The sequence below is a fragment of the Branchiostoma floridae genome, chromosome 17, assembly GCF_000003815.2.
Source record: "Branchiostoma floridae strain S238N-H82 chromosome 17, Bfl_VNyyK, whole genome shotgun sequence".
Lineage (NCBI taxonomy): Eukaryota > Metazoa > Chordata > Leptocardii > Amphioxiformes > Branchiostomatidae > Branchiostoma > Branchiostoma floridae.
Window position 1 is genome coordinate 3,631,042 of NC_049995.1, and position 15,967 is coordinate 3,647,008.

Genomic DNA, 15,967 nt, shown 5'->3' on the forward strand with positions numbered 1-15,967 from the left:
AATTCAGGTCCAGGTCCGGTCCAAAGGATTAGGTCCAGGTCCGGACCTGAACCTGGACCTGATTCACTTTGACTCATACCAATGGTCTATTTCACTACATAGAAATCTGTTTGGTGGAGTATTAGACTTACACTGGCGCTTTAAGATCCTACAACGCTAACTGCACCTGTACGATTGGCTGTAAAACTTGGTAGAAATTACTATAAACTCTACTCTACTTCACTCTTGTTATTTTATTCCACCTGCAAGCGCCAAAACGTGTGAATGGCTGATAAAATAATCTGTTAATTTTCTAATCGGTCCAACATCCGGTGCACCTAATTTTTTCAGGTCCGGTTTTTCTGGACTGGTCCAAGAAGAAAAACCGGTTTTGTACCGGTACGCTGTACCGATACCCAGCCCTAATTTTATGTGTTTTGGCCACCAATATCTGCCAACGAACGTTTCTAGTATGATTTGGTATTCAAGAGTAGAAACCTACATGACTTATCAAACTCCGTTTCTCCCGTTTAATGGTTACATCTAATTGTTGTAGTAAAACTGAAACAAAACGTCCTGGTTACATAATTTATTCAGGTCATCCTTGATATATCTTTACAATTACAAGTATCTAATTTCATTTGCATTCATTGCTTACAAACAGCGACCAACCACCTTATTTTCAGATGGACAACATTGCAGTAAAGATTGTTAACATAAAGCACTGACTTGTTTCTTCAAATCATAGGAATACTAAAGACACAAGAAGATATCCATTGTATTACAAACTCCAGGCTCCTTTTCAACATGATATACCTTTACACATATATGTCGTGCGTAACATTATGATTCTCTATGCTCCATATTGCTGAAGTGATATTGTTACATATGGATATATATTCATATACATACATAATGAATTCTTAAGTTAAATGTAAGAAGTAGATCTTTCAATAGTCAGGCTCCACTGGTGTATGGCAACATACTGTCCACTGCTATATTCTTTTTCACTATCTATTACCACTGTTTTGTTACTATTATGAATGAACTGTCTGACAAATGGACATTTTATTTGTTGCGTAGATGATTTTCAAGTATCGCTTAGCAGCTCCAACTCTGTAAATGGCTTCCTCAACAAAAGATTCATGTTGACAAATAGTTGACAAGAATTATCGTAACTAAATGTTTAGCTATCAACAATAAATGTTTACTCGTTAACAACGATATGTTCATGGCAATTCGCATCTATCCTTTATCAACCTACTCTTAATGATAATACAAATGTACACGTACATAGATTAAAATAATGTCAAATTCCTGTGTACAATAGTACATGAGTATAGAATAACTGTTCTTTCACCAAAACTTTCACTTGCACAAAATGTTGCTGATAAACATTTCATATCTATATCTATATCTGATGCTATAGCGTATATATTCTTAGATATATATCAATGATATTTAAGATGGAAAGAAAAAAAAGTTCTGGTATATGTTGTTATATGCACCAAACTTTGTAAATACCGACAATATTTGAAGAGTATAAAGTAAGTGCATATATCTGTTACACTTAACAAATACTATAAAAGACAAATAATACTTTAACAAGGGTAGGAACATTTGATGTAAGTGATATTAACAGTTACTATGCTAATCTTATATTGCTGGAGATTGATCAAAATGTAATTTCATTTCTCTATTGATTACCTAACAATTTTTTAAAAATCACATTCATGTCCAAATATTAAGATTGTAAGATACAATTGCTTGTTACATGTAAAAGTAAATCTAAACAACTTGTTGAATCATCTTTATTGCCAAATTCTCTCGATAGACTAGGGAAGATTTTAAACTACATTGTACTTCATGATTAACATAATATGAACATTGCATAATGAAATTCCTTTTCACAAGTCATAATTATAGTATTTTGCTAAATTATCATAAAATCATCAGAAATATCAAGACATGTAAAAACGTTTCAAAAAGGAACATATGTTCTCTAGCGAATATTTTGGTGGCTTTAATGCTATGCGTATTGTACATATACATATCTGGTTACAGCCAAACTTTTGCTTTTCTTTCTTTGATAATTCGTATTCTTCTCTTAAAAATTTCACATTTTACAACTCCCGTTTATAACCCTGATTGCCAGTTTTATTATATTCAAAACATATCTCGAGACCTTTCATAAATTTTCCCTTGTTATATAAATTTGCATTTAATTGTCAAAATCAAAACATCTGCCTTAGTTGTCAAATACATGACATATCGTCTTAAAACCACCTCTAACATGTTTTAGCACAATGAACTTCAAACTACATATCTTTCAAAATACTGGCAGTTTATACATACATATATACCATATTGATTCCCATATATACGGCTACGTGAAAAGTAGCTCGCTTCCAAATATAGACTCGTCCTAATCAAGAGGGCCATTTTGAAAAGTTGCTCTCGTGAGAGTACAGCATGGCGAGAACGCGCGTGACTTGCACCAAAACGAGGCCAGACAAGATTCACTACTGATTACATCACCTACACAAGAGGCACGTGCTTCACATCTCCAAACTTCTTCTTCTAAAAACGAGGCTAATGATGCAGAGAAGTTGCATAATTACTAATTGCATGACTTACGCTAGAGGCACGTGTTCTGCGTCTCCGAACTTCTTCTTCCAGATGTTGGCCCTGAGGTCCTCTGTGTCCCTCTCTACATCATGGTGTGGATGGTGATGATGATGATCGTGTCCAACCCTGTCTAGCGAGTGCATGGAGCCCGTCAGCGACCCCAAAGACGCGGCAATGTCCTGCTTGGTCACGCCACCGTTCTTGCTCTCCAGAGGCTTGTTCTGCTCCCTCCTCTTGAAGAGGTAGGCGGCGAAGAGGATCAGGAAGCCGCCTAGAACCCGCAGCGCTGTGATGAGTCCGAAGAACGCGTACCTGTTCTTGTCCAAGTCGTATAGGAGACAAGCTCCCTGTTGGCCGCAGTTTGTGGACCACAGTCGACAGGTTGTGTCGATCAAGGCGCCGAAGTAGATCGGTGACGGGATGAAACCTGGAAAAGGGGAAACAGAGTTTATAAGGTTAAAGTCCTTTCCACACTATATGGGGTAAAGGTGGGTGCACATCATAATTTTCTGGGCACTTGGACCACACAATTGTCGAATCACACATTGACCTCGACCACAAATGCTTTCAAAGCTACTGCTTTGTTTTATAAGAACATTTTTGGCTCTGTTCTATATGTACCGTCTAACAAGACTGTTTTAAGAACAGACTTTTGGTCCTGTACTTCATATCACCGATGTTTTCAGGATCGACGACTTACCAAGAAGCTTCATAATCACGGACTGCACTCCCATGCCGAAGGATTTGGTCTCAGGCGTCAATGCCCTGTAAGGAAGAAGAAAAAGCACAATGTGTATCCGAACAATAGGCCGAGACTCATGCAATAGTTTCGTTACGTTTCCAGTTTTACACAAATGTAGCACATCATAAACATGCAAATTATGTCCCAAACATGCAAATGTATTCATAGTTACAGCCTTAACTGCCATGCCGATAGGCTTCAATCTTCAAGCAGATCTATGAGTGGGAAGACAGTATCCATCCGTCCAAACAAAGGGCCACTCGGATGGATACTGTCTCCCCTTCCATAGATCTACTTGGACATCTGCATAAAAAGGTTTCGTGTCAAGAGTTAGTTAAAAACTTAAAAGAAGGAAAACAATATTTGTACAATATGTGTCTTAAACATGATGAGTTGAGGTACATTGTAGAATATAAACCTATATTGGTTTCCAGTTTGTACACAAATGCAACACATTATAAACATGCAAATCATGTCCAAATCATGCAAATAGTATATTTATAGTACATATGTGAACCTCAATGTCAGACCGTCACCATGATATAAGAACTATGATATACATAATGTTTTCTATTGTTTATGTTTGCGCCATATATACATTTATATGCATTGTGCAATATGCCCTGCCTTTAACGTAATCCTGTTTACCTAAGGATGGAAATGATGACTGGAATAAACCCGAACGACGAGGCGAATCCGCCGACTACAAAAACGGCGATAAATGCGCCCCACTTATTACAGTCGGTGCGGCATGGAAAACCTATGGCGAAGTTTGGCATCCCCTGGAATCCGGGAGGTCCATTTTCCGGCATTCTAGGACCCATTCCTGGAATGGGAGGCGATGTGGAATTGGCGTTCATAGATGGGGTACTGTCCGTTGCGTTCGCGTTGCTGCGAAGTTTTTGCGGACTTGCCGTCGCCCACATCGGGTCTATGTGAGGCTTCTGACTGTCTTGTTTTTCGTCTCCGCCAGGTGGAGCGCCTGCACCTGACTTTCCGAATTTCTCAGCCATCATCTTCTTCAGAACCTCTGGTGGTAAGTCGGCAAGACAGCCGCAACGGGAGAAATTCTAAAGGAAAACGTCGAGCCATCAACGTATATAGTACTACACGATCTAATAGGCAATTGGCAATAACAACACCAACCTCCGTCACTTGTTGAAGGCAGAGAATCACTACAATATTTGATAAGATATATTGTAGCAAAATTTGGAAAAAAATGTAGGATCTATGATTTTGGAATTTCTGAAAAGACCGGAAGTTGACTGTACATAAATTAGTTGTGTTAGCACCCTTAAAAAGGAACAACTCACAACGGAGCTTGGTTGTTGCCAATGCTTGCACTTTTACCATTCTGAAGATTTCTTGGCATTTTTACCTCCAAACATCCATGCCTTTGTTTTGTCACACAACAGTGTTTTCATTCCACTCTAATCTTAGCAACTTTGTTGCATTGGTAAAATCTTCAGAATGATAAAAGTGACGATGATCATGATTCTTTGTCACGGTACTGCCTAAAGACCAAGGGTAATCTACTTTACCTGTTCACTTTTTGATAATCTACTTAACTTGTTCACTTTTTAAGATAATCATTCATTTTTGAAAGCTAATTTTCACTCAGTTTTATTTGTCTCCTTGATTTTTGCTCTTAGTCGAAGCAAACTAAACCTGTTTGTAATATCTGTACACAACTCAGCAGTATCTTACCCTTGCCCTTTGGTAGCACATTTGAACAATCAAGGAGGTTATATATCTCTATATAACCTTCTTGGAAAAATAAAAATGATAAAGCTTTACCTCAAACAACAGACGATGACAGGGATAAACCCAAACGACCATGCCGTTAGCGACACCAACAGTGCAATTACACCCTCGATAATTTTGTCGGGACATTGGTTTTCACAAATGCCCCAAAATGCACTGCGGTCGCTACGACCGCCATCTTGGATTTCGTGTGTCGACATCTGCACTACCGGAGGGGTCACCAAGGTCATCTCCATTCCGGGTTTAATTCCTGCTCTAAGAGTCGCCCAGGAATCCTCTATTCCAGAGTTAATGTCTAAGGACTCCTTTGGCCCACCACCGTTAGAAAGTTTGTGAGCAGTGTTAGTAGTTGTTAGTGGGAGAGAGGAAGCCATGCAGGCGCAGCCACTGAAGTTCTGCATAATGGAGAAACGATACATGCAAATAAAGTTAGGCGTGTAATGCCTAAGCGTGAAAGTCATGCATTTAGTTCAAGTTAGAAGCTTAGTACGTGTTACCTATTGGACATTGCAGTTAGTGGTTAGTGTTGATTCTTTATTAGGAAAGCATCAATGAGAGCGTTGCCTTACAATGAAATGTTGCTGTAGATGGTGTTAAATGAGTTGATTTGCATACGGTGAAGTCAGTCATTAGATATAAATGTAGCTGTTTTTCTGTCCGAAGATTTCATCCACCAATCACAGCACAAAACATGATCGTTCAGCACACCTTTAAGTATACGAAAGGTTCCATTTTTTCACTCAAGTAAAGAAACAGAAGCCTTACGCATTCTTTAAGGTGTGCCTAAAGATGAAGAATAATGCTATGATTGTTTCTATGATCTTATAATTGGGCATCTAAGCTGTTTTACTGACGATTTGGGGAGACTTACCGATACGACGATCCCCATCGGGTGCATGAAGCTCTGCTTCTCGGTGCAGCCTGCGTGGCAGCCCGAGAAGTAGGTGACGCCGTCCGACCCACAGACCGGGCTGTACTTGTCCAAGTTGCAGTTACAGCCAGTGTTACAGGAGGAGAGCAGGTTGATGTCTCCGTTCTTGAGGTAGGGAACGTTTGGCATTAACGGGCTGTGGTAGAAGAAATACATTGTTAAATAACGTGTGATGGCAAATGAAATGATGACCGAGGCGGGGGACGTTACAGGCTACCTTTAGAAAGACGTGTCCGTGAGGTCGATATCAATTGGAGATTTAGCTGCACCATGGTATCTAGTCTGTACGTGTACCACAAACTCTACTGTAACTGGCCTCTCCCCGCAGAGGAGGCCGTTCGGATGTTGGGCGAGCTGCTATAAGCGAAATCTAAGGTATGGTCCAAGTAGGGCTGACCAAAATGTAAAAAAAAAAAGAATTTAAAAGAAATAAACATCTAACTTCGTAGATATTTAGGTCTATTAGTGTATTTTGTCGTCCTTATTCCATAATCATTGCTATTTTAGTGTCAAATTCAAGTGAAAAGTTCGCCGTTTCCAACGCCCAAATCGGGTGCCGATACCTTTTGTAACAGTCTGCCCAATTAGGGTCCAGAGCCGTGGCGCGAAAGTTAAATTGCACAGCCAATCAGGCCTCGCTTGGGAATGACGTCATGGTACCCACCTGTAGCCATACGGAATGGTGACCCCCGCCATGGGCGGCTGTGGGCACGTCAGGAAGAACATCGGGATGCTGATGAGGGAGGAGATAAAGACGGAGGCTGCTGACATGTACAGGCACTGCACGGGAGTCAACTTGAACTTCTTAATGACGATTCCTGATCCGACGATGCCGAACACGGTGGACGGCAACATCACTATTCCTGGATAAGGAACAACGGTAAGTGGTTGATTCTTTGATTGATTCATGTATTGATTATCTAATTGATCAATCAATGAGTATGTGAGCGACTAAGTAAATAGTAGAGAGAAGTAGAGTGAGGTAGACTACGTCGTGAGTGTGTGTACGTCGTTGTGTACGTGTGTGTGTGTGTGTGTGTGTGTGTGAAAGAGAGAGAGAGAAAACGTGTTTGTGTGTGTTTGTAAGAGTGTAAGCTAATGAGTTGGTGAGTGAGTGCGTGAGTGAGTGAGAGAGCGAGTGAGTGAGTGAATGAATGAGTGATAAGTGTGTTGTGTGTGTATGACAGTAAGCGTGTAGTGAGTGAGTGAGCGAATGGGTCAATGATTGAAGAAGTGAGTGAGAGGGAGGGAGGAAATTGGAAAGAGGGAGGGATTGAGTTAATGAGGCATTGATGTACCTACCCAGTAACATGTTAGCCTGTGATTTGGGGACTCCGAACTGCAGCTCCAGGTACTTTGGCATGAATGAGAAGGCTCCGAATGTGGAGACCATGCAGACCCCGGACAGGCACAGGACCAGGAACACGCCGTTCGTCAGGACCTCCTTCAGACTCTTCGACATGCCTGGAGCAACAAGAGATCACACCTCCGTGAAATATTCAGAGTTTCGATTACATTTGAATTCGTCGATGAAGGTATATAATTAGACAAGCAAGGTTACCGTAATAAGATTTGCCATGGCACCAGAGCCACTGACGAAAGGTGGATGGTACTTGAAACGTCTGGCCGTTTCCAAGATCATATCTGGAAGCTTGAGTAATTGCTATCTGGTCTGTCTTCCATTGACACCATCTTGCCACTCACTTCCTGCTTTCTCTATCTTTTCTCGTCGACATTCCTCTGAAACTCAGGCCTTTCACTTTAAGGCTACTCGCTAGCCTATTCACCAGTCCATTTAGGTAGCGTGTAGTCAATTGTCTGCAGTCCTTAGAATAAGACGTTAAGTCGTAGCCCACTGTTCATTGCACATGTCGAAAAGAGCTAAGGGAATTTCCCCGGTGCAATGACCCTTTTAAAAACTGTACATAGAGTTCGTCCTGTCGCTGTCACGACTAGTGGAAGATTAGCTCTTCAGTTAGCTTAAATGTATCGAAATCACAATCAATGTCACATACCTTTGATCTGTTTCCATAGTCCCTTGGCTGGGTCCAGCAGGGGCGGGCCCTTGTCCATGTCCATCATGGGGAGCATCTTCTTCTTCTCGCTCTTGTCTTTCTTCTGAACAACGTCGCTGTCTGGGGGTCTCTTCAGTGCTGAGAAGACAACATTTTATCAACACTGTTACTCATAAAAGTAGAGACATTCAGTATTTCCAGGACAAAAGAAAATGTCATATAAGTTGAATCAAACTTTCTACTTGACACTCCACTGTTTATTTAACAATGTATATTGATTGTTTTGTTCAGTACAATGTTTCCTCAAAGATTGATTCAACTTCTATAACTGAATTCCTGAGTAATCTGCACAAACGTAATGGATGAAGCCATACTGCAAGAGGTCAAGTAAGGTCAGAGCACAACAATCTGTAACCGTAGGGCATCATGTACCAGGCTAGGGCGAGATGCACCGGAAAGATAGCCTGGGTACCATTCGGAAAGTAGTTCGCTCCGGCGTTTATTATACACCATATACAGTCGCTTCTAGCTCTGACATTTATTATAAACTATATACAGTCGCTTCTCGCTCTGACATTTATTATAAACTATATACAGTCGCTTCTAGCTCTGACATTAAGTATACACTATATACAGTCGCTTCTCGCTCTGACATCTATTATACACTATATACTACATACAGTCGCTTCTCTGCTTCGAAATAATTATAACGGGGGAGACAACTAGTGAGGTTAGTAATCATCTGTACTTTCCCCCTTCATTTTGTAATGGAGAACCTTGAAAAAGAAATAAATAAACTTTCATCATAAATACGAAGCACAGCAGTTATCGATACATGTTTTGAATGAACACGTACCGGGTGGGAAAAAGAACATGGGGAAGGCCGTTGCCAGAAGTCCTGCACCACAGATGAAGAAGCCGATCCACCAGGCCCCCACCCACAGCGGGTTGGCGGGGGTCAGGCCCAGGGTCGCCGGGTCGATCCCCTTGTCCATGTCGACGTAAAATTTCACGGCAAAGGAACTCAGGACGAAGCCGAGGGGAGGGCCGAGTCCAAACACGATGTAAGATGTTCCTGTAAAAAAAAAAAACAAGTTGACAAAACAATCAAGACGTAAAACTTCACGGCAAAAGAACTGAGGACGAAGCCGAGGGGAGGGCCGAGTCCAAACACGATGTAAGATGTCCCTGTGAAAATAAAAGTTGACGAAAAATTCAGAAAAATCAGAAAAGACAAAATTGAATACTAGTATTGAACTTGTATGTCAATCAGCTAAATTACTAGTACTCTACAGACTGAGTACATCATGGATTTGCGGTACGCACATACCGCCAATACTTTGTGTTGACAGTTAAGAAAAAGTAAGGGACTTGTTTAAGCTACAATACCTGCTATAAAACATAAAATCCCAGAGCATACTAGATATTACTTTAGTTATCCACACCATATTCTTCATACGGTACATGATAACTGTTAGAGTTTAAAGTCTCTTCTAGCATCTAAATCATTATCGCTAACTTTTATCAACATCAATACTTATCATTGAAGTTTTGTTGTGGTTTTTAAATGCTGAAAACAACACAGTCACGTTTTTCCTGTCTTTTTGTAAGTACTTATCTGACAAGATATCATTCGTATGCAGAACTTTGGTTGACAGCATGCAAATTAGGAAATTCGATCTCCAATGCCACGTTCTGAATTCATAGGTGTACCTCAGTCAGAATGCAGTATTGTCCTTGTGCATTCTACCGATAATTAAGATTGACAGTTTGTGTATATCGATTACAACTATGACCCAGGTAAAGAAGGACAACGGCCGAAAAGACGTTTGCGTAAGTTGACTTTGACGATCATGACTGGACAGTTTTAGTGTCCGAGCGGTCATTGACACCTAAAGATCCCGAAAGACGATTGAGAAAACAGTCTTACGGAATCTGCTAAACAGTCTTACTTTGACATATAAGATGATGTCCAAATGGCCTTTGAATTACACGACAAAGGATTTCGACCATTTGCATTGAGCACATGCATTGCCGTTGACATACATGTAAGCACTTGTCTAGTGGCTAAGTTATCGCTTTCTATGCGGTATGTGTCGGGCTTAATTCTAAGGTACGGGTCATACCAAAGGATTTTTTTAATGGTGTTGTGTTGCCTTTACGTGCACAGCTGTGTGGCCATAGGGGCAAGGAGGTGGAGATGGGCGCCGCGCTATACACCATATGGTGTTGGACGAACTTGAACTTATGAACATTCATGTTTCAGTTTGCAGAATGATCTTACTATAACAACCCTAGAATGCCAAGATCTAAGATCTAACAATGCATGTATGTCACTGTCCGAACGGTCATTGACACAATGAGTTCACTTAACGTCTGCAGCACAGGTGTATTTTAACACCAGTGATTGTAAATTACACCAAGCGCCAATTGTCCGACTGGTCATTGACACACATGAAAGGATTCTGGACGCCCATTGACATAAATAGATAAAATCTATTCTCTATCAGCAGCATTGCCTCTTTTATGTAAAGATATAAAGTCACTCAAAAAATATTTGCGTGCCAAATACAACATCAAAACATATGTTAAGTCAGTTGAAATGCATGTATGCCAAAATCCATAGATTTGTAAAGCCATTTAACTGGCGCGAGGTTCCATGTATCTGTTGTTTTAGAAAACAGCTATTTAGAGATATCAAGACAGTACTTTTAAATTGCAATATTTTCAAAATGTTGCTTTCAGGCACTTCAGAGACAGTAAATAGTATTGTAAATTGTATTTTGACATCCGCGATTGAAATTCCTTTTATACGACACACACACACACATACACACACACACACACACACACACACACACACACACACACACACACACATGAGACATGCAGCATGCAAAATACATTATATGCCTTTAGACACTTCATAAACTATGTATTGATTTCTCTACTTACCAATGTAGAGAGGTGCGCTCTCCTTCCTCACGTGATCATCTATAAACGTGGTACCCAGCGGCATGAGAGGGGTGCCGCTGATTCCGTAGATAAACTGTGAAGAAACGACCAAGCATGAGGGTAAGAACTATGGAAGTTGTCGGAAACACCACTGTAACGTTACCCCATTATAAGCTTAATTTCTATCCACAATAGAAGTTCAGTAGGATTAAGTACATTGTACTTTTGGACGTCATTCTATAAACTGAAATGCCATTGACATGAAATTCAACAACATATTAATTGACATTTGTATCAATCAGTCACTCGCAGGCATCATAGCCTGATGCATAGAGGCTACAGACACATTGACAGTTCATGTCAGGTTGATCTATTCTGGGCATACTCCCTCCATTTGGTTCGAGACCCCAGCTCTTTGGGATATAACGTTAATGCGTCAGAAATGTGTCAAGTGTCGCTTAGTTGAAAGTATGATAACACTAGTAGCGTTATATTTTTATGATTCCATATTAACAGAATATTTTAGACAGAAGACATGAGTAATGTTACTAATGATCATTACTAGGGCTGGGTACCGGTACAGAAAATTCAGGTCCAGGTCCGGTTCAGGTCCAAAGGATCAGGTCCAGGTCCGGACCTGAACCTGGACCTGATTCAGTATGACTCATACCAATGGTCCATTTCACTAACAAGAAATCTGTTTGGTGGGGTATTAGACTTACACTGGCGTTTTAAAACACTACAACGCTAACTGCACCTGTGCGATTGACTGTAAACCTTGGTAGAAATTACTATAAACTCTACTCTACTTCCCTCTTGTCATTTTCTTCCAACTGCAAGCGCCAAAACGTGTGAATACCTGATAAAATGATATATTAATTTTCTAATCGGTCCAACATCCGGTCTACCTAATTTTTTCAGGTCCGGTTATTGCTGCTGGACCGGTCCAATAAGAAAAACCGGTTTTGTACCGGTACGCTGTACCGATACCCAGCCCTAATCATTACAATATTTCAGGCGGCTTAGCAATATAAAACGAGCCAAGTAGGACAACACTACACACAGTTGACCTTCCACGGGGTGTGCCTCCGCCGCCGTTTTGTTTCATCTGACATGTAAATTGCGCATTCGTCATACATGTCATTCCTGTAGAATTGGATGAAAGCTATTGAGAATATGAGAGGGGGCATTATAAGAATATTTGGGATTCAGTATGATTTTATTACGTACCTGTCCGAAGACCAGGAGAGCGAACCATCCTCCCTTGGCCGAGTTGGCTGCCGTACCTCCTGAACCGCACTGGGTGTCCGTTCTGTTCGCTAGGCACACATCCTATGGGAGATGGAACATATAGTCATGAACATGTGACATAGTCACGTTATGCACTGTAAGATCCCGGTTACATTCGCCAAACGGTCGTCGTGCGATTACAAACTGAGGGAATTCCTATGATAGTCGTGAACATGTCGTACAACATTTAAAAAATCTGTGATTTTGTTGCGGAAAAGGATCCGATGTACTAGTTTGTTGTCGACATGTCGGTGGTTGATTCTGTCGTAGACTGGTCGGGCATCAAAGTCTATTACATCAAATTCGTCCGACGGCATACGACGAATGTTACCACACCTTAAGTTAACCTAGTGCAGTTGAGCGTTTGGTTTCTTGAAGTACATTCGAACTATTCTGGAAACAATTATTGTTCAAGTTCTAAGAGCAAAGAAGAGCAAGGAATAGTGCCGAGGCCAATACTGTTACCATGTAATTAGATGAGATGCTTGCGCCATCCTACGATGAAAGGGGGTAAAACAAGCAGTCATGCATATGAAGAGCTAAGCAAGTATTGTTTATTTCTAAAGCTACAGTGCAGATGCATGTGTTTTAATGTGTTATGTTACATATAGATATGCCACGTGGCTTATTGAGCAAGTGAAGAAATAGCAAAATTGAATGCGCGTTAGCAGTTTGCGTTGATGAACAAGATGATAATAGTGAAATTTATTCTCATGACAAACTGTTAGGGAATGAGAAATGAAATGGTCAGATTCTACAAGAGCTTAAGCTGAGGAAACAGAATAAGACATCATTAAAACTCAAGAAAGAAAGAGAAAGAAAGAAACAAAGGGAACGAAGGAATGAAAAACAGTTAAAGAAACGGAAGAAAAGAAATGGAAAAAAAAGAAATTTCTTTCTGAGTTGAAGAAAAAATACGAGCGACCCACCTTGTTTTCCAGTGATGACAAGTCCGGTATGCTATCAGGGTCCACCTCGTACGCAGGCGCCACGAAATGCGGCAGTCCGGACAGGAAAGCCCCCAGCGCCAGGCCCAAGAGTCCAACACCTGGGTAGAACAGTGGGAAATATGCCATGTCAAAACTTTGAATATTATTTTTTTTCATTCTTGGTCGTTCAAAACTTAGGTAATATGAAGCCATCTGGACCGTATGACCTGATAAGTCCCCGGTTCACACTCGTTGTACGATCACCGTACGAACGCAAGTTTGGGGCAATCCGTACAGATCGTGCACATGTAGTTCAGAATTCACCTGTCTTGAGCTTCGTAAAGGCTGCAATATGTTCTAGTCAGTATGCCAGTAGTTCCGCCATAGCCTACTTGGAAATTCATTGTACTGCGGCCTGTGACAAGTTCTAAGATCTCAATTATGTCTGAATGAAAAATCCAATGATAGCTTATTACCATCATGTATAAGTAAGAACAAAGGTTAGTAGTTTAAGTTTTAATGTGTTTTTTTATTGATATCTTTTTGACAGAATGTCAATTTATAATGATCTTTAAATTTCTAAAGAAAGGAGATCGTGGTTTATTTACCGAGGATTTTTGGTCGGCTGTTGCCAGGCTTGCCGCCGTAGTACGTCACGAAAAGCACCGTGACCATACTGCCGATATCGGCGGCACTGGCCACGATACCCAGGTCCTTACTCTGCAGCTGGAACCTACCAGGGGAGAGTCATGATGTTGTTTTTGTTGTTGTTGTTTTTTTTTCAAACTTTATTCAGATAAACAAAAAAAAACACAATACAAGAAAACTTAAACAAGAACATACAAGTGCACATACACTGATAGGTATGTGGTAGTGATATTACAGAAACAGGTATAAGGGTTCCCACTTTTTGTTATGTTTACTTATTTTGTTTTCAGCTGTTGCGATATTTTTTTCCATTTTATGTACATATGTACATATGAGAGTCATGATGTTTAGTAACGCTAACTCACCTTGATCCGTGGGGTAACCTATGTCCGTTATTTTTCGGATATCAAGTCGACGGATGGTGGCTTTGCAAACAAATTTGCATGAAAATGTTGCACCTTGAAACCACCGTTCATTGACTTGATATCCCTAAATACCCTTAGATGATTTACAAACGAATATAGGTTAGCCCACGGGAAAAGGTGAACTGGAAGTACCTTAACTAAAGAAAAGTTGTAATCTAAAGAATGATGTAAAAGGGGGATATTTTAGTCGATAAAAACTTGCAGTATATAAAAGGAACGTAAGGTGGATCTAGAAAAACAGACAAAAATCTAGGCGGAAGGATATGTGATCTGACCTTTTCTCCAGGGTAGTGAGGACACCGTTGAGGTATCCTGCCGCGAGAATGATGTTCATCAAAATGGCGAGACACCAGCACAGCACGAACAGCTTCGGGTTCGCTAGCCAGGCTGCCCATCTAAAAATAAAGATTAATCATTAAATGATCGATAGATTGATTTATTGGTTGATTTCCTCTTTTCTGAATGGAGGGGAAAAGGTTGCAAAGTTTGGAGATGAAAGCTAGGAAAGGGTGAGAGGGGAGAGCTAGGGAGAAAATAAGGATGAAGGACGGTGATGGAAGAAAGAACGAAAGGCAGGAAGGAATGACATCAGGAAGGAAGGAAGGAAGGAAGGAAGACGGATAGAAGGAGACTTGCAAGAATTGGAGAAGGTAGGAAGGAAGGTAAGGAGGTTGGAAGGAAGGAGGAAGTAAGGAGGAGAAGAAGATGGTAGGGTGAGAGGAAGAAAGAACGGAAGGAAGAAAGGTGAGAGGGAAGCAAGGAAGCGAGTAAGAAAGAAAGTAAGAAAGCAATGAAGGAATGAGGAAAGAAAGAATGAGCTGACAGGTAGCCTGCCAAAACTAGTTTTAATCGTACAAAGTAGGAACTAATATCAAATATACCAACAAATTGGAAACGTTTTATTTCTTGTCGAAAATGAGCCCCTTACTTGGGCTTACAGCAGAGTACCCCACACCGCACGTCTTCTTCCTTCTCATGGGAGTCTGCCATGATGGTACCGTTCAACTCTCGCGCAGCCTCAGTGAACGCCTTGTCATCGTTGTCATGGCGACGGGAGGAGGCGCGGCCGTTCTCCATCTTGGATTGAGACGCCGCTGTCGTCTGCGGTGAAGTTTTCGTCACTTGTGTTGGTCAGGTGTGACGACAGCTCTGTTTAGAGAAGAGGGAAAATAAAGTCAGTTTTTTTTTCTGTGGACTTTTGGCTTAGCCTCCTTATTCACCACGGGCCCTTTCCATGTGGTAAGCAAACGAAAAGGGTGCGGTCTTAAGAACCTAAATTGCGGAGGATGGTACCCAGGCTACAGGCACTTGGCTATAAAAAAACATCTTGTTGCTGTCCCTCCCTTTCAGCTACAAAAGACAGCATACCAATGTCAGCAAGTATTAGTCAGTGAAAATGAGGCATATATCAAATATGCCCAAATTCACTCTTCATTGGATAAATTTTCCTTTTTAAGCTTTCGCATAAAATTATTTTGTCACTAAGTTTGCCATCTGCCCCGTCTTGGTTTATTGCAAGGTGTAGTACATACACATTTGACCCTCAACCAAATACGGATCATTGCATTTGAGCACTATGGGGTCAGTCACGTCATTAGATTGACAGATCTGCAGACGATAACTTGGATATAGGTCATCAGGTGTTTCTACCGTTGACTCAA

General features: G+C 40.9%; 1 protein-coding gene across 1 annotated transcript; it reads right to left on the reverse strand.

Annotated features, from left to right (window-relative positions):
• Nucleotides 1-600: 600 nt before the first annotated feature.
• LOC118404713 (solute carrier organic anion transporter family member 3A1-like) lies at nucleotides 601-15,396 on the reverse strand (the record flags this gene model as incomplete). Its single annotated transcript, XM_035803980.1, is given in 15 exon segments — nucleotides 601-3,034; nucleotides 3,308-3,372; nucleotides 3,998-4,419; nucleotides 5,985-6,180; nucleotides 6,709-6,907; nucleotides 7,347-7,508; nucleotides 8,060-8,197; nucleotides 8,916-9,134; nucleotides 11,015-11,108; nucleotides 12,245-12,346; nucleotides 12,770-12,799; nucleotides 13,234-13,352; nucleotides 13,842-13,966; nucleotides 14,582-14,701; nucleotides 15,235-15,396. Coding segments are annotated over 15 exon segments (2,562 nt in total). The 3' UTR covers nucleotides 601-2,612.
• Nucleotides 15,397-15,967: the final 571 nt, after the last annotated feature.